Source organism: Saccostrea cucullata, unplaced genomic scaffold (genome assembly GCF_032062105.1).
Source record: "Saccostrea cucullata isolate Sc308-1 unplaced genomic scaffold, CSIRO_AGI_Scuc_v1 ctg9159, whole genome shotgun sequence".
NCBI classification, from domain to species: domain Eukaryota; kingdom Metazoa; phylum Mollusca; class Bivalvia; order Ostreida; family Ostreidae; genus Saccostrea; species Saccostrea cuccullata.
The window spans coordinates 1-24,405 of record NW_026925352.1 but is presented as its reverse complement, the minus strand read 5'-3'; the positions used below and the strand labels follow the sequence as shown (position 1 = coordinate 24,405).

At 33.6% G+C, this 24,405-nt stretch overlaps 1 protein-coding gene across 1 annotated transcript; it reads right to left on the bottom strand.

The window, feature by feature from the left end:
• Window positions 1–732: 732 nt before the first annotated feature.
• LOC134268665 (DENN domain-containing protein 5A-like) lies at window positions 733–23,834 on the bottom strand. Its single transcript, XM_062750914.1, has 22 exons — window positions 23,624–23,834; window positions 23,266–23,375; window positions 21,127–21,658; window positions 19,205–19,330; window positions 17,493–17,677; window positions 16,313–17,072; window positions 15,862–16,012; window positions 15,406–15,493; window positions 14,714–14,839; window positions 14,246–14,398; window positions 13,789–13,888; window positions 10,291–10,432; window positions 9,705–9,833; window positions 9,318–9,439; window positions 8,904–9,049; window positions 8,523–8,641; window positions 8,084–8,181; window positions 7,695–7,772; window positions 7,446–7,531; window positions 6,938–7,064; window positions 4,933–5,107; window positions 733–1,196 (listed from the first exon to the last, which is right to left on the bottom strand). Exons 1-22 carry the CDS (start codon window positions 23,715–23,717, stop codon window positions 1,013–1,015), a joined length of 3,831 nt encoding a protein of 1,276 aa, XP_062606898.1. The 5' UTR covers window positions 23,718–23,834; the 3' UTR covers window positions 733–1,012.
• Between the last annotated feature and the right edge of the window lie 571 nt (window positions 23,835–24,405).

The following is a 24,405-nucleotide window of genomic DNA, read 5'->3' as shown; positions in this document are numbered from 1 at the left end:
ATGAGAATCTACATTGCCATTTGAGAGACGCTTTTTTACGTAGTGTTGAGAATGCCACACTTTACTGAAAGTCCAAGGATGAGAGAGAATTGTACTATTTTTTTCTTGAATAAATTGAACCTTTTTTTGTACAGGATGGAAAAAATGTTAAAATATAAAACCAAGATAAGTTCTTTTTTTTATCTTGAATCATTTACCCTTTAAAAATTGAGTAATTTTCATGAAAAAAAAGTCATTAAATGTATATCCTTTGATGTACATGTATAAAAAATCAAAGATTATAATACTGGACATAAATTCACAAGAACAATGGAATATGGATCCGACAATTAGTAAACAACGGTATTTTATTTATCAAAATGTAGGGCACTTTGTACACAAATGCAGTACAAAGAAACTGCTTGCAAAAGACCTGAAAAGATTCAGTAATTTGACTAATAAGTATTACATGTAATTTTGCACCAAGGAGTAAAATCTGAGACAGTGTTATTGCAAGTTCTTAATACAGTACTATTAAAATATTACCAAATGCATGTTGCCAATGCACTGTAACACGAAACCATACATTATATAAGTATTGTGCATGGTTCTGTATGTGTGTGGTACATGTACATCGTATATGCAATTAAAGACTGAATCATCTTACTTGGGTAGCAATATCATTACAAATAAAAATATTGTAAATTAATAAACTTCATGCATATTTTTTACTATTGAAAATATAAAATCTATATATGGCAAGGACGAAAAAAAAATATATGACATACTAAACTGGTAAAGGACTGTCATGCTTAGTTTTAATTTGAGCTATAACAAAAAAGGAAAAAATCCTAATATGTGAACAAATTACACAAGGAAGAAAAAAAAAAGATAAAACAAAATAATCACAGGTTTTGCTGTCGTAAATCCTAGCAAGAAATTAATGGGAATTCAAAACTAATTTGAATATAAGATGTATAAATATTGGTGGGTAGAACTTTTTTACCCCTTCCCCCTTCCCCCATTTTCTTTCTCATATATCTAATCCGCGGAGGAGGGAGGACTCTAGGGTGATCTGGAACTCCTCCAGTGTACTGAGTATGTGTACTAAGTAGTTAATGTGGCTGTAATTCCTCAGAAAGGAGTTCTCCTCATACATCTGGGCCGTCACTGGGGTGTTGGCAATCAGGGGAAGTAACTTCTGCAACAGATGATCCCTGAAAGGAGGCGTGTCATACAAATTAACTGATACAAATGTCAACCCTCTGAAAAAAATTACATTCAGGAAAATTCTTTGATAATTTAAACTGTAGCTTCTAAAAACTGACTATATGATATGGGTTTATTTTCCACAAGGAAACCAAAGTCAACACAGGAAAGCTTCTTGTTGAGTTGGCCACAACCCTGCACTTGAACCTAAACCTATTTTACACCACTTTATATATGGGCACTGAGGCTAGAATACTCAGACGAGCTCACTTTTGATCACGGTCTCAATTTTTCCAAAGGAATATATAGTGGAAAAGTGAGACTGAGATCAAAAGTGAGCTCGTCTAAGTTTTATAGCCCCGACGCCTGCTCTATAAGTGAGATTGTTATACCCTTATATTAAACATAGGTAATCAGAGATTACAGAGCTCACCTCAACGAATGTTGTCTTTAAGTAAGGCAAAGTCACACAATTAACCAACAAGAAGTGTACATTCCAAAAATGAAAATATTTAAGCAATTTTAATCTGATTTTGAAATAGAACTACATAAAAAATTGAAACTAGTTCTTCTTCATGAAAATGCAATTAAAATCCAGCATCTGAAGCAAATTTGAGTGTTTTCATCTCTTGATGCAACATTTGTGCAAGTTTGGTTAATACAATGTTATATAAGCCTTATAGTTTTTTGGTAATAGACCTGCACCCATAACTTTTACCTGGTCTATTATCTGAAAATGTATGTCGAATTCAGCATCCGAAGCAAGTCCATTAGTGTGCATCCCAAGATGTATCATCCATGCAAGTTTGCTCATTATAGGGCTCATAGTTAATTGGAAATGAAACATGCATCAAAAACTAACATTTTCACTCATCAACAAAAAGTAGGTCAGATTCAGCATCCGAAGCAAGCCCAGTAGTATGCATCCTTATATGTATCATCCACGCAAGTTTGGTCATTAAAGAACTCATAGTTACTTGGAAATGAACTTTAACCTATTCACTCAACTGGAAAATGTAGGTCAGATACAGCATCCGAAGCAAGCCTGGTAGTATACATCCTTATATGTATAATCCATGCTAGTTTGGCCAACATAGGGCTTATAGTTACTTGGAAATGAAACCTGCACCAAAAACTTTAACCTGTTCACTCAACCAGAAAATGTAGGTCAGATTCAGCATCCGAAGCAAGCCCTGTAGTGTGCATCCTTAGATGTATCATCCATGCAAGTTTGGTCAACATAGGGCTTATAATTACTTGGAAATGAAACCTGCATCAAAAACTTTAACTTGTTCATTCAACTGGAAAATGTAGGTCAGATTCAGCATCCGAAGCAAGCCCAGTAGTATGCATCCTTAGATATATCATCCATGCAAGTTTGGTCAACATAGGGCTTATAGTTACTTGGAAATGAAACCTGCACCAATAACTTTATCCTGTTCACTCAACCGTAAAATGTAGGTCAGATTCAGCATCCGAAGCAAGTCTGGTAGTATGCATCCGTAGATGTATCATCAATGCAAGTTTGGTCAACATAGGGCTTATAGTTACTTGGAAATGAAACCTGCACCAAAAACTTTAACCTGTTCACTCAACCGTAAAATGTAGGTCAGATTCAGCATCCGAAGCAAGCCTGGTAGTATGCATCCTTAGATGTATCATCCATGCAAGTTTAGTCAACATAGGGCTTATAGTTACTTGGAAATGAAACCTGCACCAAAAACTGCACCAAAAATGTTAACCTGCTCCAAAAACATTAACCTGGTCATTCCTTTGCTGAAATTGCAGCATCTGAAACTTACAATGTTATATAAGCCTTATAGTTTTTTGGTAATAGACCTGCACCCATAACTTTTACCTGGTCTATTATCTGAAAATGTATGTCGAATTCAGCATCCGAAGCAAGTCCATTAGTGTGCATCCTAAGATGTATCATCCATGCAAGTTTGCTCATTATAGGGCTCATAGTTAATTGGAAATGAAACATGCATCAAAAACTAACATTTTCACTCATCAACAAAAAGTAGGTCAGATTCAGCATCCGAAGCAAGCCCAGTAGTATGCATCCTTATATGTATCATCCACGCAAGTTTGGTCATTAAAGAACTCATAGTTACTTGGAAATGAACTTTAACCTATTCACTCAACTGGAAAATGTAGGTCAGATACAGCATCCGAAGCAAGCCTGGTAGTATACATCCTTATATGTATAATCCATGCTAGTTTGGCCAACATAGGGCTTATAGTTACTTGGAAATGAAACCTGCACCAAAAACTTTAACCTGTTCACTCAACCAGAAAATGTAAGTCAGATTCAGCATCCGAAGCAAGCCCTGTAGTGTGCATCCTTAGATGTATCATCCATGCAAGTTTGGTCAACATAGGGCTTATAATTACTTGGAAATGAAACCTGCACCAAAAACTTTAACTTGTTCATTCAACTGGAAAATGTAGGTCAGATTCAGCATCCGAAGCAAGCCCGGTAGTATGCATCCTTAGATATATCATCCATGCAAGTTTGGTCAACATAGGGCTTATAGTTACTTGGAAATGAAACCTGCACCAAAAACTTTAACCTGTTCACTCAACCGTAAAATGTAGGTCAGATTCAGCATCCGAAGCAAGTCTGGTAGTACGCATCCGTAGATGTATCATCAATGCAAGTTTGGTCAACATAGGGCTTATAGTTACTTGGAAATGAAACCTGCACCAAAAACTTTAACCTGTTCACTCAACCGTAAAATGTAGGTCAGATTCAGCATCCGAAGCAAGCCTGGTAGTATGCATCCTTAGATGTATCATCCATGCAAGTTTAGTCAACATAGGGCTTATAGTTACTTGGAAATGAAACCTGCACCAAAAACTGCACCAAAAATGTTAACCTGCTCCAAAAACATTAACCTGGTCATTCCTTTGCCGAAATTGCAGCATCTGAAACTTTGACTGGTACAATGAAACACACTAGAACCATCTTCCATGCATGTCTAATCAATATAGGACATAGAAGTACTTAAAAAGAAAACTGCTCCAAAAAACTTAACCTTAACCTGGGACGCCGACACCGACGCCGACACCGACGCCGAGGGTATTACATAAGCTCCCCCAACTTCGTTGAGGTGAGCTAAAAAGCTTTCTATATATTTGTTACTAATAAAAGTCCAACAAAAGAAATGTTTATTACATCGGTCTAACAATTTCACTGTTGACTGGCCTGCCGGTCTAACATAAGAATTGTTAGACCGCAACGTCACTGCTACATCACAAGTAATTAATCAACATTCGAATATTGGCGTCACGGAAATAGCCGAAGTTAGAGCTGCAAGAGTTGTCGCTACCAGCAAGGTAAGGAAGAATGGAAGAATATTTTTATGATAAATAATTTTTGTGATATAATAAAAATATAATTAATTGTGTTCTTTCTCAGCTATTGTTTTATATTTACTGATTAAGCCATAATTTTCAATATAAAGTAACTGATAAGAAAGTGTATTTTGATTAAATTTTTGAGTGAGCACTGAAGGGTAAAACAAAACAGTTATAGACTGGGATTCGGGCAACATACGATTTGTTGGACCTGAAGGTGAAAATGTTGCCGTTGGCCTGCGTCCTCAGGCAACATTTTCACCTTCAGGTCCAACAAATCATATGTTGCCCTCATACCCAGTCAATCACTGTATAATATTACCACTGTGTAATTTCCATTCTTAATAACTATGTATTACTAACTGTTTATCTAAAGCTTACCTTATACCGACACAAACAAATATCTGAAATTTGCCGTCCTTTCCCACAGACTCTGTGGCATTGTTGATTTTACTGAGGAAGTTACAGTAAATCCAGTAGCCGGCTTTAGCTCCATCTGTGATGGCTTGTCGCACTTCACCGGTCAGCACACTCTCAAAATGTTGCTTTACCTTTTCTGAAATCACACAATCAGAATAATGATACTAATACTGAAAGAAAAGAAAGAGTTGTTAACAAGACATTATTTCTTGCAACATCATAATTTTTGCTTAAAGGCCGAGATTTTTAACCGTACGGTTTTCTCAGGTAAGGGGAGGGACTAAATTTTACATGCGTGGCACCCCGAGGCATTGACGGTCGTGCAGACCGTGGGAAGCGCTAATCCCTATACACAAACAGTATACACAGGAAGTCTATGAGTATTACCTGTACAGCTTGCTGGCCCTATGTTCATCATTAAGTAAATTAATAAATCTCGACACCGTAAATAAAAAATATCATAAGTAATAATTGATGATAATTATAAATTCCATAATTTCAGACTTATATCTAATATCATACAAGCAGAAATCTCACCGGTCGACTTTTGTTAAAAAATCTACGGTATGTACCTTAGTACATTGTATGTCACAGTAGCAATGGCTTGAGTTCGTTGTTAAAAAAAAAAAATAATGAAACACAGGTAAAAATTCAAAAGTAAAGTACTCATCCTTGCCTGTCCCTTTCAAAATCTTAAACTCTTCATAATAAGCAATTAGAGCTTCGATCACGTCAAATAGTAACAGTTACTTCCTGTTTGTTTAAGTCGTGTGGTCCAATTTTTAGCAGATGTACATATTCTGTATCTTATTGTGAAAAATTCGCGATAATGATGGTTTCGTAAAGTTAAAATTACATACAAATATGTATGTATTTTTAGTAAATTCAGATTATAATTAAACAACTGAAAACAACATATTAATTTATTGCTAACTTACGTATTTCTTTCGAAACTATTTTTAACACCTGTGACCTTGAACGGAGGTAACAACCCCATGTAGCAAGAAATGCTCGGTTATAAAAAAGGAAGAGAAAAGAAAGAAATTCTTAAAATACTGGTCCAGGCATTTTGTTTTCAACATTGCTATCCAATACATGCAAAAAATGTTACCAGCTTATTTTCTCCTTTATGCTCTGTAATGTTTTCGCCGCGTCTCAAAACAAGAATCTTTTTACGACTGAAAACAGTCGCCTATACACTTTTCATTAGAAAAAATATACACAATCTTGATTTGCTGTATTGAAACACTATTATGAGATCATTTTCATTTTATAATGAAATGTTTGTAATAAAGATAATCATACTCAATTATAATCAGGTTAAAATTGTTTGTATCGAAATGGCTTCCTCATTACGATAGTGATTTAGCGGTAAACATCCGATGACCGAAAGTTAATTTTATGGTGGCCACGCGTGTCAAACAAGGTGAAGGAGATATACACAGGGGCTAGTAGCTGAATGTCAATCAATTTCAAGTACCCAATGATGGCCCTTAATTTATTTGATTGACAGGGGGATACAGACCAGGTAAATCTGAGGGTGGTGCTTATTATCTCGGGCTTTAAGTAAAACAACAACTGTACTTCACTTAATTTTAGCAACACCTTATTTTCACAAAATATTCAATACTGGGTAATTCTTTATGAGCCAGACAAAATTTTTTATGAATTGTGGTTATTGCTATGAATAAAAAGTGATTTACAGTACCCAGTAGGTCCTCAACAAAAATAGAAAAAAAACCAATGGTTACAATGATTAGGTACTTATACTCTTTATTGCTATTTCTTCAATGTTATGACCTTACCATATCAGAAATTTTTCAACAAAAATGTCATTTTCAAATATGAGTACATATCTATTCAGAAAACAACAAAATTTGCACTTTATTTATCCTGACTTGTTTAATATATGCACATGTTCATTTGTACAGATATTCATTCATAACATATGAACACTTATACTAACCAAGGTAGTCCCAGATGAAGAATTTGTTCCTAAAGATTCTTGATGACCTGAATCCGTACTGGAATACCAGCTCCAGACAATGAACCAAGCCCTGGTCCCCACACAATAAGTAGGTCAAATTCCCCCTCTGTCAATAAGAGGACGTTTTAGTTGACTATATACATCATCTTTCATTCAAAAGATTTTTTATATGTATTGATATGCATTGTACATGTATTAACATTTCATGGGAATATTACGTTAACTTTCGGAGTTATCCCCCTTTAAAACACAATCTTTTAGAGACCAAACAAATTTTCTGTGTATCATATCTTTCATATATAATTTTTTTTAATACATATTGAAATCAAATGTACATATAAAAATTCTACATAAAAATGTTGTTTTCCAGAGTTATTCCCCTTTAAAACACAATCTCTTAAAACTTTCAAAACAATTCCATCCTAAGGGTAATTAATTGATTTTTGTCCTAATTTGAAAATCCTCAATAACTGTAAGGAATACTGACCTCTTTTTCTGGTTTATAGAAGTGTTTGACTAGATTATTAACTGCATGCCCTAATCTCTCCTGAATCTCTGGAATTCTTAAAGATCCTAGATAAAATAAGATTTCACATAAAAATTTCAAACAGTTTATATTTCCCTAATTACATGTTTCAAATCATTTCTCTATTTGTTAAAATCATCTTCTTTAATCTGCAAAACTTTTTGAGGATGTTCATGATTCTTAACGAAAGAAATAAAGATTCAAATGTACCTTGATCAGGTGACCTCTTGGGTGAGTTTGGGGACATTCCTTTATTTGTAGGTGAGGAAGCAACTGCCAAGTCTAAATCTGGAGAAAGAGAGATACTCTATAGTTAGTGTTATCTTGTAATAAATCATCTTTCCAGAGATATATATTGCACATAAATAAGCCTGGATAATTTACACAGCAATTTAAAAATTGGTAAAAATCTTCTTGAAAAAAAGTTCAGTTCACCTAAATTACGGTACATACAACTATACATGAATTGGTTAATATTTACAGCACAAGTTAAGATTTAATTCCCTCTCTAGACAGAGCCTCAACTTTTATCTTTGAGGTTTTTGAAGTAACTCAAGTACACCGAAAATGGTCAATGAAAATTGGAAAAGTTTGTTTACCATAAGTATCTGAGTGTTGAGGAAGAAGCTGGGCCACTAATAATCTTTCTGTACTGCCATCATCCACCATTTTACCAAGCCATCTGCCACATTGGAATCTGAAATTACCATTACAATTATATGTAGGTCAATATTTATGAGATGCTTGTATAGTTAAATAAAATAGTTTTCAAAGACTTTACCAGAAAAAAATGCCAATGGAACTGATAATCAAAATTAATAAAATCATTCTTTAAAAATTTAGAGGTTGCTAAATTTAATCTAGTTGAACTTTCATGACGTCTTGATCATCGATATATTGAAAACAATAGAAATGTCAAAGTCAAAGGGAAGTCACTTTTTTATCTCAAAATCTACAATACATTCTTGGACATCTTAGTTTTTTTCTTTACTCTTCCCACTGAGTTTGAGACAACTTATTTTGACTATATATTCTTACTTGTAAAGATGCCCTGTTAACTCATTTCTGACTAGAACATATTCCACAAGCCAGCGTGGGGTGAGACCAGAGTTGTCATGTCCAATACGGAGAGTTGTCAATATCCCTAGGTTCTTGTGCTGAAATTTATGAATTAATGATTAATTCAAATACATGGACTAACTGAAAAATAATTTTTCTATTTTGTATAAGTGCAATTTTAGCTAGGTGCAAATATAGTGTTTTGCCCTAATAGATCAGTTTTGTTTAAATTTTAGCAACAAGTAGTTTTAGCAAATTCATGGCGTATTTAAAGCTTACAGTAACCTCTAATGCTGAATAAGATGTTAGAAATATTTGATTTTAGCATTTTCTTCTTCTTTTTTCCTTTTTTCCCCTTACCTCTACATTAAACTCCAGACAACCTTTAGGGATTTCTACGACCCCTGTCTCACCGTGCTGGCCAGCAAAGCTGATCCATGGATTAGCACTGGTGGTAGAACAACCAAATTTAGGACTAGGAAAAATTAGCACTTTGTATGGCACCACTGCAAACAAAAAGGATATCAAGGTAAAAAGTTATATCAATACTCGAAAACTAAACAAGAAACTAAACTGATACCTGAAGATTTCATCTACATGACTGTAGTCATGTATTATAATTTCCAATATCATAACTTTACTACAATGGGATTAAATACAATGTTTAACCATCTGTACAAGGTATTCCTTTGTACAAAAATTGATCTTTTTCTAAATAATAACATGAGTTACATGTTAATACACTATCCACATATGGTTGTGTTGATTGCATACCTGTGTTGAGAAAAGAATTGGTATATGAGAAGTAATCTACAGCATTCAGAGAAAGAAGATGAAACAAAAACTGCTCTCTCTCATCCTCACATCGCAGGAAGGCATATCTCTTGTACAAGTTCCTGAAAATTCATACAGAATGTATCTTTATAGAATAAAATATGCAAAAAAGTAAAACTGTATTCAAAATGGGTACAAAAAGTAGTTGTATGTGGTATATAAACAAGCATACAAAACACATTTTCAAAGTGATTTTCTTTTCTCTCAGACTTTAAGTAGTAATTTGTTAGGGGTTTTTTTTGGCATGTAGCGGGAAACATACAAAACATAAAATAGGAATTTTACAACATTTTACACATTGTCAAGTTCCAGTGATTTATTAAATACCTGAGTAAATCTGCATCAGACAGAAGCTCCCTGAGATGAGATGCCAGCATCTTTTTCTCAAGAGCAAGTCTGACCCAAGCTCGAGCATGCCCAACATCTGTTCTGATATCCACCATCTGCTGAACTTTTCTGAAACAACAATCATACTTTATTTTTTCTCCTTTGTACTTTTGTTGGAGCTTTCATTTTTAAATTGAGAAGCAGAGCTTGATCTTTCTAATACATTTGTTATTAGAATAGGAATATTTTAGGAAAATAGCCAATGTGCAAGGTTCTCCGGTGCAAGTCAGTGCACAAATCCATAATTAAAAGATATTTGATAAAACATACTAATTCAGATCACCTTCCCTGAGTTACTTACATGTAACTTGAAAACTTACAGTATATTGTTCCTAGTACAGTAAAAGATGGCTGTAATGATATGTGCTTATAATATATTCATGCTTGCAGCAGTGCAATTTCCTGTAGTTTAAAAATATAATTTAAACTTACCAGATATAGTAAATTGTGTATGAAATAAATCAATATTGACCAACCCTGCCACTTTGCTTTGAGCATGTTTTACAATAAATGTATGCACTTGTACCTCATGTCATAAGCCAGGGAGTTAGGTAATGGGTTGAGGGTTGGTAGCTCTATCCTCCCCGTGCTTCCCTTACGACGGTGTGTCTTTATGTGACTAGGCTGATCCTGTAGGCCCTCTGGACTCAGGGACATCACAGTCAGATCTAACAATAGTAATAATGATGTTAGGCTAAAGAAATAATGTTAATTATTAAAACTGTGCGAAACATGAAATAACAATGTTGGTGAATTCATTTAGGTTGATTAAAATGCATTTTTTTTTGTTCTGTAAAATCCAATATATTAGATGTCCCTTTCTTAAATCCTTCTTCAACAAATAAATGATTTTAATACATATGTTAACTCTTTATAATGAAACAATATCATAACTTGAATGTAAATTCATCAGATTTCCAGAAGAAAATTGCATTTCTGATTTCTTCTGTCTTTAATCACTACAGTCCTGTAATTTTGATTACAATACGCAACACTTACATTAAAAAAAAAATACAACATCATTTTCAAAAAAAGAAAATTCAGGAAACAAGTGCAATATATTTACTGTAACGAAATGAAATGGGATAAAAAAAAAGGATCACATTTCTGATGAAAATATAGATAGATGTATGTTTGATATATTCTTATAAATATATCAGAATAAATATACATCAGAATAAGAAAGTGCACGCTGAGTTTTTTTTTCTGGAAAGTAAATAAAATATTTCATTGGTCTGAAATAAAATTGCTTAAAATAAATAGTATTTCTTCCCTGATTTATAAGAAGTGCATTAATACTCATTGCATTTACCTGTACAAATGAACTATTATGGAGCCCTTTGTCTTATCACTTTATTAGCTGTTCAACAAGTTAAAAATTTTGAATTTCAAAATGCAATTTTGTTTAGAAAGTCAAATTTTGAGGAGTATTAAACATGCTAATGAAAATTTATTTCTAACCTACTCTTATTTTCCACAAAATATCTGTGACAACAAATGCTACAAGTGAACTACAATGACCCCTTCCCCCTTCTTTATCACATTGCTATGTGCAAACCTAAAGGTTGGAAATACATGTTCCACTCCTTATGCCAAGCTATGGGATCAAGACCAAAAACAGAAACATGTCTTCCTAGGAAAACAGAAGAAAAAATAGAAACAGGAAAAGAAATAGGAGTGGATCTAAGTGAATGATTTGACAAAGTGCCTAAAAGAGGAGAAAATGTTAACCTACTTGATGTCTGATTCCAGTGTTCTATTGTACAGTGAAAGATACAAAAAAAATAAATCATCATTATGCTAAACATGCACAATTTAATTAATTCTGAATCATCAAACTGCACATTCCTGTCTAGGCTTAGCTTCATATATACTTGTATCATCAGGGTTCTTATATTTACAAACCAAAAATCGCCGATTTTATAAGGTTTTCTCAATCTTAATTTTATATATATATATATATATATATCATGAACTTCCGTTTTTTTAGTGGTCTTGATAGAAAACTAAAGAATATATCATATGAAAATACATACAGTGTACATACATGTTATAATTTTTGTTAAAGTTGCAACTGAGAGCCCTAAGTAAATCACTCCAAATGCATTCAGAGCAAAAAGAAAATGCACAGTCACATTTCGGGTTTTTAAAATCACAATTCTCAATGAAAAACACCTCTTTTGAATAGTTATAATACTAAAGCATGACTTATTTTCATATTTAATATTTCTTCACTTTTGGTTTACAAAACTGACTTGCAAGTATCTCCACAAATTAATGTGAAACCATTTTAAGAAAACTAGCCAAAGTAGCAAGAATAAGTTAATCCAAAAAATAATGCGTAAAAATATAGCTGCATGCAACATTTGCATAAAATCAGTGTTAAACATGTGCCAATATCTTGATTTAGGTGATATTTAGTTTGTTTTAGAGAGAGATGTTGGAAAAATGTTTCGATATTCCAGTTTTTAGCTTAAGTTTGTAAAACTGGAAATTGTACGATGACTTCAAGGGAGAAATAAAAGAATTGTAATGCATTGGAAAAATACAATAACGAACTGAATATCATAGAAAAAAATGTTTGAAAAGAACGCAGCAGTAACACATTAAAAATGTACAATCCTTAAAACTATTACTTACTGCTGCACAGACAAAAGTATAATGACCTAATGGATGTTAAGTCTACTTTTGTTCTCTTACGTATAGGTATACGTGGGACTAAAACATAAAATCAGTCTCCTTAATATTTTGATGAAATTAACATAAACAGATGTAGAGTAACTCTATGTAGAACTGTAAAACCACAAATTTTCATGAGGGGTTATTTTTCGTTGTTTTTGAAGTATGAAGAGTCCCAAAAATTCATGTCCACCATGAAATGTAAAATGCTACATACATAACTACTCCACAATTCTTCATCCACAAAATCAAAGCCCAAGAAGAAAGAGTTTCTTCTCAAACCATGAAAATTTGACCCCACAAAAATATGTGATTTTACAGTATATGGAGCATTTTTTCAAAAAGGATATTAGAACTTCCATTAGATTTCTACATTATATTAGGCATACATGTTAACTCTCCCGATTTAGGCGGCAGTCTACCGCTTTTCACTCCATCTCCCGCCTACCGATTTAATTCAGAAATCTACCGCTTTTCTACAAAAGCTGCGTGTGGAGTATTTTTGGTTCGCTTGGGTATCCATTTTTGAAGCCACTCTCATAAAATCTCGCTAGATATCGCGTGATTTGACTCGGAATCATACAAACGCTTTTTTGTACATAGATTTCAAGCACGGATTTGAGACAACAACATAAGACTACCAGTGATTACATTGGTTACGATAAATTAATCAACATCCCTGCCATGAAAAAGGAGATACAGCTTTTAAGAATTAGATGAAAACATTTGACATCGTCTTTGAGGGAACAGAAGCTCACAACTTTATCAATAAAGTCAATAGAAATCACTCGATTGACCAAGTCATGTGGCACATCTCTACTTTCGTTTTCGATCATTGCGGGAAACATAGATTTCAAGATTTGACAACGACAACAACACAAGACTACCAGTGAACTGTGATTACATTGGTTACGATAAATTAATCAACATCCATGCCATGAAAAAGGAGATACAGCTTTTAAGAATTAGATGAAAACATTTGACATCGTCTTTAAAAGCACAGAAGCTCACAACTTTTATCAATAAAGTTAATAGAAATCACTCGATTGACCAAGCCATTTGGCACATCTCTACTTTCGTTTTCGATCATCGCGGGAAATCTGATTTATATAACGAAAGATAGGAACTTGTTTTAGATCTAGATTAAACCATGTCATCATTTGTTTGAAAGATATTGATAATCCAAGCGTTAAACAACACGCGCGCAATGCTACCGCTTTTGAGGTCTGAATCTCCCTATTTTTCATCACAATAGGTTAACATGTATGTATTAGGGTAAGGCCCTTATTTCAACCAGAAGATAAATGTCTGATCTAATGAAATGTACAGTTGTCTGTAGAATTACCTGGTGGGGCCAATCTATTGCTGTCCAGGCACTGGTTACCATAGTTACAGTCTTGGAGCTCCAGGTAATTTAACAGGTGTGACCAAAGTGCAGATTTTCCCTGAAAAAAATTGTGAAATCTTGCTGTGACTTGCAATTGCATGATCACATATACATAGTACATGTATTTCTGAACTGCTTTATCATGAATAGATGATTAAAATACAATAATCTGAAAAGATTTCTAGATTCAAAGATTTAAATACAAATTTCCATGCTTCTAAATAATAAAACAGGATTTTTTTTTAAAGAAAAAATTAAGCATATGTTTGACTTCTTTTAATCAAAAATTAACAATAAAATGTCCAGTTTGATTTTTATGCAATGAACATGCATCAGACTGAGAACACAAAATTTTCACTCTATGTGCTCTATGTTCATGCTCTACTGTACCTCCTGTACTTTACAATGTCCGTACCTTTTTGGACTGCAGGCCGTGGGACCAGATTCTCTCCAACATGTCACACAGACTGGCTATCATAGTGTTCTCCTCCACACCATTAATGTTAGCGTCCCCGTGACCTAGTTCTATTGCCTCGTGTCCCATCTTCTCTACCAGCATACGCTTTGTCTGTGTGAAAAGAATACAGTTACTTTACAATAGTGAAACTATTTATCTTGTATGTTAATTCATTGAAAACTATCTTAGTTTACATTAATGTGGTATGGCACAATTAAACACTTCATGAACATGTATATATACATGCATATGTATCTATATAAATAAAAGAAAGTACTTGTCTAATATTTTATATAATATCACAATTTATCATATCCATGAGAGAAGCTCTATACTTTCTAATGCCTAAATAATATTTACTGCTGATATCGATTCCATCATGATCTACATGTATTTATATCCAACACACATACATATCTACTGTACCTTGTTTTTGATTTCCTGGAGCAGTGTCTCTACAAATTTCCAGTTTGTCTGCATCATTCCAGCAGCGGACATGTCGGTCAGTTTGGGTTGTCTTACATGCTTCAATCTGGCATCTTGGATGTATTTCTGTAATATGTAAGTATAGACTGAGAAAACTACTGTAGATTCCTTATTTTTCGCAAGTACTTTTTATCGCGAACTGGGTCTTTAACGTCAAATCGCAAGAATTATAATTCGCAATTTTACGGTTGATCAACAGAATTAACATTGACTTCGGCACCATAAAAATAAAAGCGAGAAATGTTTTTTCGCGAGTGACGCTTCTCGCGAAATTACGCGGAAATTAATTTCTTGCGTATAATTAGGAATCTACAGTATCATACATGCAACAATTTTAATTTAAAGGATACATATGTATTTCACCAAAAATTAAAAAAATGTACATCTTGTATGTTTAAGGCAAATCCTATAGATAAAGTTGGTATCAGAATAAAACTCAAAATGTAAAAAAAATATTCCAATTTTTAAGTATGTATTTGTGGAATATATTCACCAAAAATGTAATTATTGAAGAAACAAAAAACTTCAAAGGTGGCAAAATAGAATGACAGAATGTTTAATACAGAGAATCTACAAATGCATGCATGTCCTAAATAATTTATTCTGATTTGATGCACAGATCAAAAATATACCTCTCTCTGTTCTGATGTTAGTTGTATGTGTTCAGAATGTTGAAAAGCTTTGTCCCTCTTTCTCAACATGGCACCTTCCTTTTTTATTCTGAAAAACATTCATATAGCATATCATGAAATGTTCATGTACTCAAATTTTAAACAGAATGAGTAAAGCACTGATGCCTGCTGTCCATTCCTATTTATGTGGACTTACCTTTCTACAAGTAAACATTTTTAAAACAAATTTTAAAAGGCATACCAAGATTACCGGTAATTAATGGTTATCTGATAGAAATGAAAATTCATAACACTTTGAAAAAAAAAAAATCTTCATAATTTTCATGGCAATCTATCATTACAAACTTTCAAGCACATTATACAATTCACCACCTAACTTAGAGAAAACAGGAAAATTATCCTTCATTTTGCTGCTGTAAACTTAATTATGTACATGTAACAGCTTATAAAACTTACGACTGTTGACTAATCTGAACATTCATGACGTCTTTTTGAATCTCGGGGAAGAAGCCCATCTCAATGGAAGCAGGACTAGTGAGGTTTTCCAGGGTGTGAGGCTTCGGGGAGACCACATCAATGTATACCACTCTCTTCTCCAGCATGTTTTCTACAACATGTATTTAATTAACACTTTCTAATTACTCCTGTATAAAGAGCCCATATTTTATATGTGGGATTCCAATTATCAGTATACTTACATTGTTTAACCATGACACAGTTACATGCATTTTAATTCAAAGTAATAAAAACAAAAAAAAAATTAAAGATTCCTTTGCATTCAGATTTATTCACAAAAACCTTATGCTCTATTAACAATCTTTCCATGCATGTAAAAATAAAATTTCTCCCAGTCCAAGATACTTTGTAACTAACAATATACTTAACTACTTGTATTATAGGTACAAACCTGTATCTTCAATAGTAGTACAAGGACTGTATGTGTGAGTTATATGTTCTCCTAATCTCTCCCTGAGGATCTTCAATCTGGAATCAAACACTCGCAACCCAGGCTCCGTCTCCTCGAAGTGAGATAAAATCTTGTTATCAATGAGTGTTGCAAACATCTGGGTCTCTGTAAACGAGGACATGAAAGGGAGATAACCCTCTGGCTGGTCACTTAGGAAGGCAGCCTTGTCAAAATTCTGCATGATTTCTCGGTTCGTCAGCCACGAGTCCATGTCCTGAGTTGGCTGGATGACAAATTTCTCATAGGAGCTGAATAAATGCAGGAAATGGTTGAGAAATATCTCTCGGATCATGTTGTTGAACTTCAAATGGTCTATTTGTCTTTGACCCATGGAAGAGGAATCTTTCACTTCTACATCTTTTTCTTTTTCGGACTTGTCAGAAAATTCTTCGATGGAGGTCCACACACCAGTTTTCTTTGCAATGGCTGATATTTTTGCAAAAGCTTCACTCTGCTTTAAAATTTCCATTTTTTCTGGCATGTCCACCCAGCTTTCGTTACGGGTTATGGAGGTTTCTTCTTTGTTGCTGCCAGTCTTTTTGGGACTGGGGGTTTTGCTGCTATCTCTACCCAGAGAAACTTTGTATAGATTGATTGCCCTTACAAGTTCCTCTTTGAGTTCCTGGTGGTGTGGAAAGGGAGGTAAATCTTCTGGTACATCTACAGTCTTCTCATCAATGTCCACAAAACACATATTTGCCTGTAGGAAAATCAAAGAATGGTATTCATTATCACAATTTTAAGTAAAGCATTGCCTTGTTACACTTCACTGTGAACTATTTCCCTGAATATACATTTTAACAGTTAATACCTAATTTGATATTTTCTACCTCCATTTAATATGTTGACCTAGCCAGAAAATACAATAAACTAAACACTACTAAATATTGATTAGATACTGTATACAGGGTTATTTTCGCCCCGTGTTATTTTCGCACTTTCACATCTGAAAACAAGTTTGCCTCGTTTTAAATTTGACAAAAAGATTTTTGTTTAAGATACTATACAGTTTACTTTGAATTCGCCCCGTTTTAAATTCGCCCACGCCAGACTAGGGCGAAAGGGGCGAAAATTAAACGGGGGCGAAAATTTCCCTGTATACAGTATCCTTTTAGTTTACCTCGCTTGGCAGAGCTAGCTCAGATCTCTTTTCCCTGCCATGATGTAATCCCATGATGAACGGTACAGGGGCATCCAAAAAGTGAGTGAGAGAGGCAGGCAGTATAGGGACGTAGACATGTTGCCAGGTGAAAGGGAAGGTTAGTACATTGATACACTCTGCCAAGGTCATAAGTCTGTGGTAGTCTAAAATATAGACAATTTGTTACTATTGTTCAAATCTCATAAATAATATAAACAGATTATAGACAGTAAAATTAAATGCATGTGCATGCATTTATGAGAAATTAATTACTGAAAACAAAGAAACTTAATTTTTATAATGAAAGGAAAGTTTATCAATTACCCGGGTAATTGAAAAATGTATGCAACAGTGTGATACTTGAATGGAGTACAGGACAAATATTATGATGACATGAAAATCATTAGACAACTTTTCCCCTTAACAAGATTTTCACAAATTATCTTTGTTACTTTGAGAATAAATATATTGACCCATTCATTATGAGTTACTAGGAATTTTAGGTAAAACTGTTCTGAAAAAAATTGAGTTACTTGCTCATCATTCAAAAAACCATATTCACCTATATCCAACAACAAGAGATGTTTGTAAAACACTTATGCCCCCCTCCCCCACAAATTGGAATTTTTCTAAGTCCAAAAGGGCATAAATCTATCAATTAGGGTGTGATCATACCCAAAACAGAAGTTGACCTAGATATTCATCTGACTAATCTGTATACTAAACTTCATTTCAATATGTGCAACCTCTCCAAAGAAAATGAACGGAAACTGCAAAAATATGGAATTTTTCTAAGTCCAGGGGGCATATATAACGCTGTCAATTATGGTGCGATCGTACCCAAAACAGAACTTGACATAGATCTTTATTGGACTAATCTGTATACTAAATTCCATTTCAATATGTGCAACCTCTGCAAAGAAAATGAACGGAAACTGCAAATAATAAGAATTTCTCTTACTCCAAGGAGCATAACTCTGTCAAAAATGGTGCGATTGTACCCAAAACAGAACCTGACCTAGATATTCATGTAATAATCTGTATACCAAATTCCATTTCAATATGTGCAACCTCTCAAAAGAAAATGATGGAAACTGCAAATAATTGGAATTTTTCTAAGTTCAAGGGACATAACTCTGTCAATTATGGTGCGACCATACCCAAAACAGAACTTGACCTAGATATTCATCGGACTAATCTATATACTAAATCAACCTCTCCAAAGAAAATGAACAGAAACTGCAAAAATATGGAATTTTTCTTAGTCCAAGGGCATAACTCTGTCAATTATGGTGCGATCATACCCAAAACAGAACTCGACTTAGATATTTATCTGACTAATCTGTATACTAAGTTCCATTTCAAAATGTGCAACCTCTCCAAAGAAAATGATCGGAAACTGCAAATAATTGGAATTTTTCTAAGTCCAAGGGGCATAACTCTGTCAATTATGGTGCGATCGTACCCAAAACAGAACTTGACCTAGATATTCAACTGATATACCTGTATACCAAATTTCATTTCAGTATGTGCAACAGTTATGAAGAAACTGAACGGAAACTAAATGGACCAACAGACCGACCGACAGACAGACAGCAGCAAAACAATATGCCCTCCCTTCTTCGAAGGGGAGCATAATTAATTAGATGATGTATTTTTATCATTTAATAGATTGATTGGTATAAACTTACCAGATGAATACAGAAGAATTTGATGCTCTAGGAGAACGCTGGTGAAGAGTAGAATGAGATCTTTAACTTCTAGGTATCGACACAGGTCCCACAGAGAGAAGTCAAACAAAGGGAGCTCACTCACACCTGTCAATCAAATCAGTCAAAGATCAGCTTCGTCACAGTACTATACAGCAAAATCTTTCCCTGTCTTACATAAATAGTGTGTATAAATAGCTATATATATATTAGGATAAAGAGAAAGCACATATTAAGTATATCAAAATGCAGTTTTAAATCCCAACATTCTTTACTGGGGTAAAAACATGAAAATTGCTACAAGTATATGAGCATGATGAAATAAATACTAAAATTTATTACAGAAATCATAAAATGCAATATTACAAAAAAAGAATTATTTATCAACATGATCAAACATTTGAGCTGCCTTCTTATCTTTAGAAATAAAGTTTTACAACAGAGATACATACATATGTTGAAATAAAGAATAAAATATAAATAAAATAATTTTTAAATATCAGAGAAAGGAAGATAATTACCCTGAGGATAATCACACATACATATACACATTTGTGAATGTTTATAGATTTGTAAACCACTACCCTCAAATATACATTAAAGCCTTTAAGCACCTTTGGCTTTCTATAATACAGAAATGCTACATGTAGCACTCTTAAAGCATGCACTTCATTCAGTATAATTTCATACACAAATATCCCCCTTTGTCATGGATAGTATATATTCATTTATAAAAGGGAGGTAAATCAAACACCAAGATAATACAACAGTCTGCTTTACCTTTTACCTCCCTCCAGTCCACTTGTTAGAAATAAGTATTAATATTAAGGTTAGTGAACATAACAGAACATACGATATGACATACATGTATAGCATATATATGAACTTTTGCAGCAAATATGAGTTAATCTCATTTAACAGTGTTAATTTGTGAAAACATGATTTCTCAATTGTAAGTCATGCATAAATCTTTAATGTTTACTTGAATACACTAAATTAATTAAAGGTTATCTTGTCAATAAATATTTAATAGGGAAAATTTTGCAAGGAAAAATAGAAAAAATATTAACAAGAAGTATGTGGTAATATACATTTTAAGCTATATTTCCTACAGTTATACATGGTACATGTATGTACTAATTTTCAATTGGTAATTTTCATGGAAGGAAGAAAGTTGGGAATGAATTGTACCTCTTTAAAAAAAAAAACAAAAACAAAATACTATATAAATTAACAATGAGGAATTTTTTTTTGCATAAATTTAAAGATGGCACTTGTGATCACAATTGACTAAACCAATTTCAATGACTTATTTCTCCGTCAATGTGTAGTACAAACTACTTTTAAGCAAATGGCCAATTTTTAGGGGTAACTTTCTATAAAAAATATCTATGCTTCTAAAAGACATATCCCACAGAATCAGGAGCCCTTAGAATATACATATAGCCTGCTAATAAAACCAATTCCCAGCTGAATGTTAAAATCTATTATATTGATTTAGAAGTTAGCCTTAACCAATTTTCTAAATATATTCATACCATTTGTAATTGTTGTAATAGAAACTGTACAAATATGGGAATGATACAGTTATTGTTTAAAAACAACATGGATTTTTAAAAAATCAATAGGTACTTCTAACAGAGTCTGTACATGTATCTGGTGTGATGTTTATTTCTTTAATATACATTCCATAGATGCCATGCAAGTGACTCAGTTAAAAAGACATTCTATAGATAATATAATAATAAATAATACCATAATAAGTTCGACACAATATGAAATGTGATTCCCAATAATATCGTTCATATATGCAATTTTAAGAAAATTAATCGTATTTCTCACTAATCATATACAATTTTTTTTTTTTTATGGTTAGACTTTCTAATGCTTGTATATTTACTTACTTGGTCTCTGAGTAAACACAGCCCTATAGACACCATAAAACTTCATGCTTCGTCCCGGGGGTGGGAGAGGGACCTCTGTCAGAATGTTATAAATATAACTCTCTAACGGCAGATGTGACTTAGATGGTTTCTCTATGGCTTCATACAGCTGTTTTAGATATTCCCTAGGGGCTGTAACAAATGGATACTGGGTAATGAGACAAAGACATTTGGTTACAAAAAGCATGTCAGTTTGTGAATCAAAGACTTTTATGCTCTGTCTGGGACTAGATCGTTTAGTGACTTTTGGACTGTGCCGTAGTTGTAGAGTTGACTGGTTCTCTTCCTCCACTTCCTCTTCTGGTTGTGCTCGATACATGTGTTGCAGGGTCTGCATGGCAGCGCATATCTTTCTGTCCCTGACCTCTTCAAAAAAGGTCAAGGCCGATCCAAATATTCGAGATCCATCTTCCTTCGTTATCAAGAAGGAGTGAAATCTTGCTCGTTTTGATTCCCTCTGGGTGCAAAAGCTGAGGCCTTGTGGCATGCAGAGCTGAAAAACAAATTTAAATTCAGGCGTAGATCACTTCATCACAATACCATATTTATTTCCATTATCTTAAACATGGCCCAGATCATAGAAATAGGATGGTTAGTAAAACTTACCATATATGCATATCAAAAGACAAAATTACTGTAAAATTTGGCATTTTTCCTGGCCAAAGGTATGCCAATAATTTTGGCATTATTTATTTTAGCAGACACAAGGTCTCAGCTCTTTGCGGATGAACACCAAGAAGAGTACTGAATATTTTAGCGATTAAAATTTTAGTGGGCTACCATCAAAATGCCAAAATAAGCCAAAAGTAGCACCCCGCTAAAATAACCTGCTATACTCTATATTAAGGTTCATGTTGTGAGAAATACACTGGTAGACAACATTATACATTCAATAAGAAACATTCATTTCCAGGCATCTTCCCAAGTCAAGGGTTTCTGATCAACTCCGCTCCACATAAACCCTTGAACGAATAGACTAAGACTGATGGGGTTAGAAATGCGCTCTCCGATTGGCTTCGTGCAAGTTTGCATGAACCTATCAAAATCATTGTTTAATTTAACCTGAAACTAAATCGAAAACAGAAAAGTTAACATGCAAGTTATAGTCCTAAGGATAATGTCTTTATCATTAAATAGTCAAGTTAAAGGTTTGTCTCAACTTTTTAGTTGAGTTATTTTGAATTTATTACCGACTTCCAATATTATCTTGAATTACCTGTTGAATTCATTTACTCTAATTGGCCAATAGAAGAGGTCAGTAGAGTTCAAAATGTGTAATCTCACTAGATGGAGTGATAGTATAAGTAAACCAGAGTTTTTGAAATCCACCGGTCCCACCGGCAAAACCGGTAAATATTTCAAATGTCCGGTAATTTTCTTCATGTAACCGGTCCAAAGGACCGGTAAAAAAAATTGGACCATTCCGGAGTTTTAACCTCTTAACCTGTGAATTTTAAGTTTATTTGTGAGATAGTCTAAAGGATTGGATCTGTGTGTATGATAGAATAAACTCAAGGGCTTTTACGACAGATAGTCATGATTTTTTTTTCTGTCGTATCTGTATTTGTTCAATCAGTTAATTCAATTTGTACAAAAATGTTAATTGTAGCTTTATTTGGGATACAACATATGTCAACCTAATCATTATTTACCTTTAATATAAAGAGTTCATAATCATTATTGTTAAATTAAACATTATCCCCACAACATTTAGAACTTCGTTTTCTGCGGTAGGCAGCCATGTTGGGTATCCACTAAAAATATCACACCTGGTTAATTCAGTCCGGGGATATTTGACCCTATTGATTTTTAAGGCCTATACTGGAATTAAAACATTTTTTTTGTTTTTGAATATGTGTATGCTGATGGACCAGTGAATATTTGTGTGGACCGGTAAATTTCACTAAATCACTGGTCCACTTGACCAGTGAATATTTTTTTATTTCAAAAACTCTGGTAAACCCTGTCAAACTTAGTCTGTTTGGTCAAAGGTTTATGTAGCAGAGTGGATCAGAAACCCTTGAGTTCGAAAGATAATTTCCAGGATCTATCCTTATTTCAATTGAACATGAGTTACACAATGATGTGAAATGTTCATACCATTCCGACTGCTGCATTATCGAATGGATTCCAAGGAACGTTGTCTGGAACATGTTGTAATACTTTTGATTTAAATGGACGGTCAAGTGGTGGACACTGTAAGTTATCTCCTATGGGAAATGAAATATATAATGAAATTATATATACATAATTCAGCTCATATAACACATGAACTCAACACAAATATTGGGACCAAGGCTTACTGGAAACATAAAAACCCGTTTAAATCGGTATTCGTCCTCTGATTTAATTTGACAGGGTAAAAAGACATCTTTTCTTTGTTTTCTAAAGGATAGTTACATTTGCAATTTTATCCTTGCTCTATAAAACTTTCAGAAGATTAAATAATTTCAAGCACCTGCCAACTGATCTGGTTCTAACCCCGTCGTTGTATCCAGTCCACACACAACGAAATAGTCTGCGAATCGCATCGCAGACATTTGACTCGACATTATGTTGACTCAAATGAAAAACATGGTTTTCAATTAACAATCAAGTAACATAATAACATTCAGTAACTTAAGATTTCGACAATGACACTCTGTTCACTGTTGTTTTCATTTTCATGGATTATGTTTCACTTCCGGTCTGATAGGTGGCGCTTTCTGGTTCTTCTACAGAGCTGCGCGAAATATTTTCTATATTTTAGTTTATTCACTTCATTTGAAGACTCTTTCTGGTAGAAATAAATGTTTTGAAGACCTTAAAATTCAATTAAAATCATTGAAAGTTTTCAAGAATTTAAAATTTCAAATAATCATATTGAAAAAAGCTAATATACAGGAGGAACGCTTACGCCTAACTACTTTTAGACTGCTCTGTAGACTTTCGGGACGCAGCACGAGATCTTCCGAAAGCTAATTAGCAGACGATGGGAGGTGAGATGCGATTGTTTACAACCAGTGCTTTACTTTCATGTGTATTTCGATATCTCAGTATGATTTGAACGCACTCACTATTGTTTATAATATTTACTGTGATATTTTTTTCTTTTTCTCCAGTTTTATATTTTTAATACAAGTCAGAAAATCCTTCATCAAGTGAAACTGAAAGATCATTGCAGAGCAGTCAAAAATGCAACAGATGAGAGAACAGCAGCAACCCTTTTTTAAACCGTTATCTTTCAGTGAACAAAATATA

What these genes read in the sequence shown, in the direction of transcription:
- LOC134268665 (XM_062750914.1), bottom strand. Translation starts at nt 23,717, where the DNA reads ATGTCGAGTCAAATGTCTGCGATGCGATTCGCAGACTATTTCGTTGTG. An exon ending in GTCTGGAGTTTAATGTAGAG is followed by an intron (nt 8,642 to 8,903) that starts GTAAGGGGAAAA and finishes CATAAATTTCAG; the next exon opens with CACAAGAACCTAGGGATATT. An exon ending in TTAACAGGGCATCTTTACAA is followed by an intron (nt 8,182 to 8,522) that starts GTAAGAATATAT and finishes TGGTAATTTCAG; the next exon opens with ATTCCAATGTGGCAGATGGC.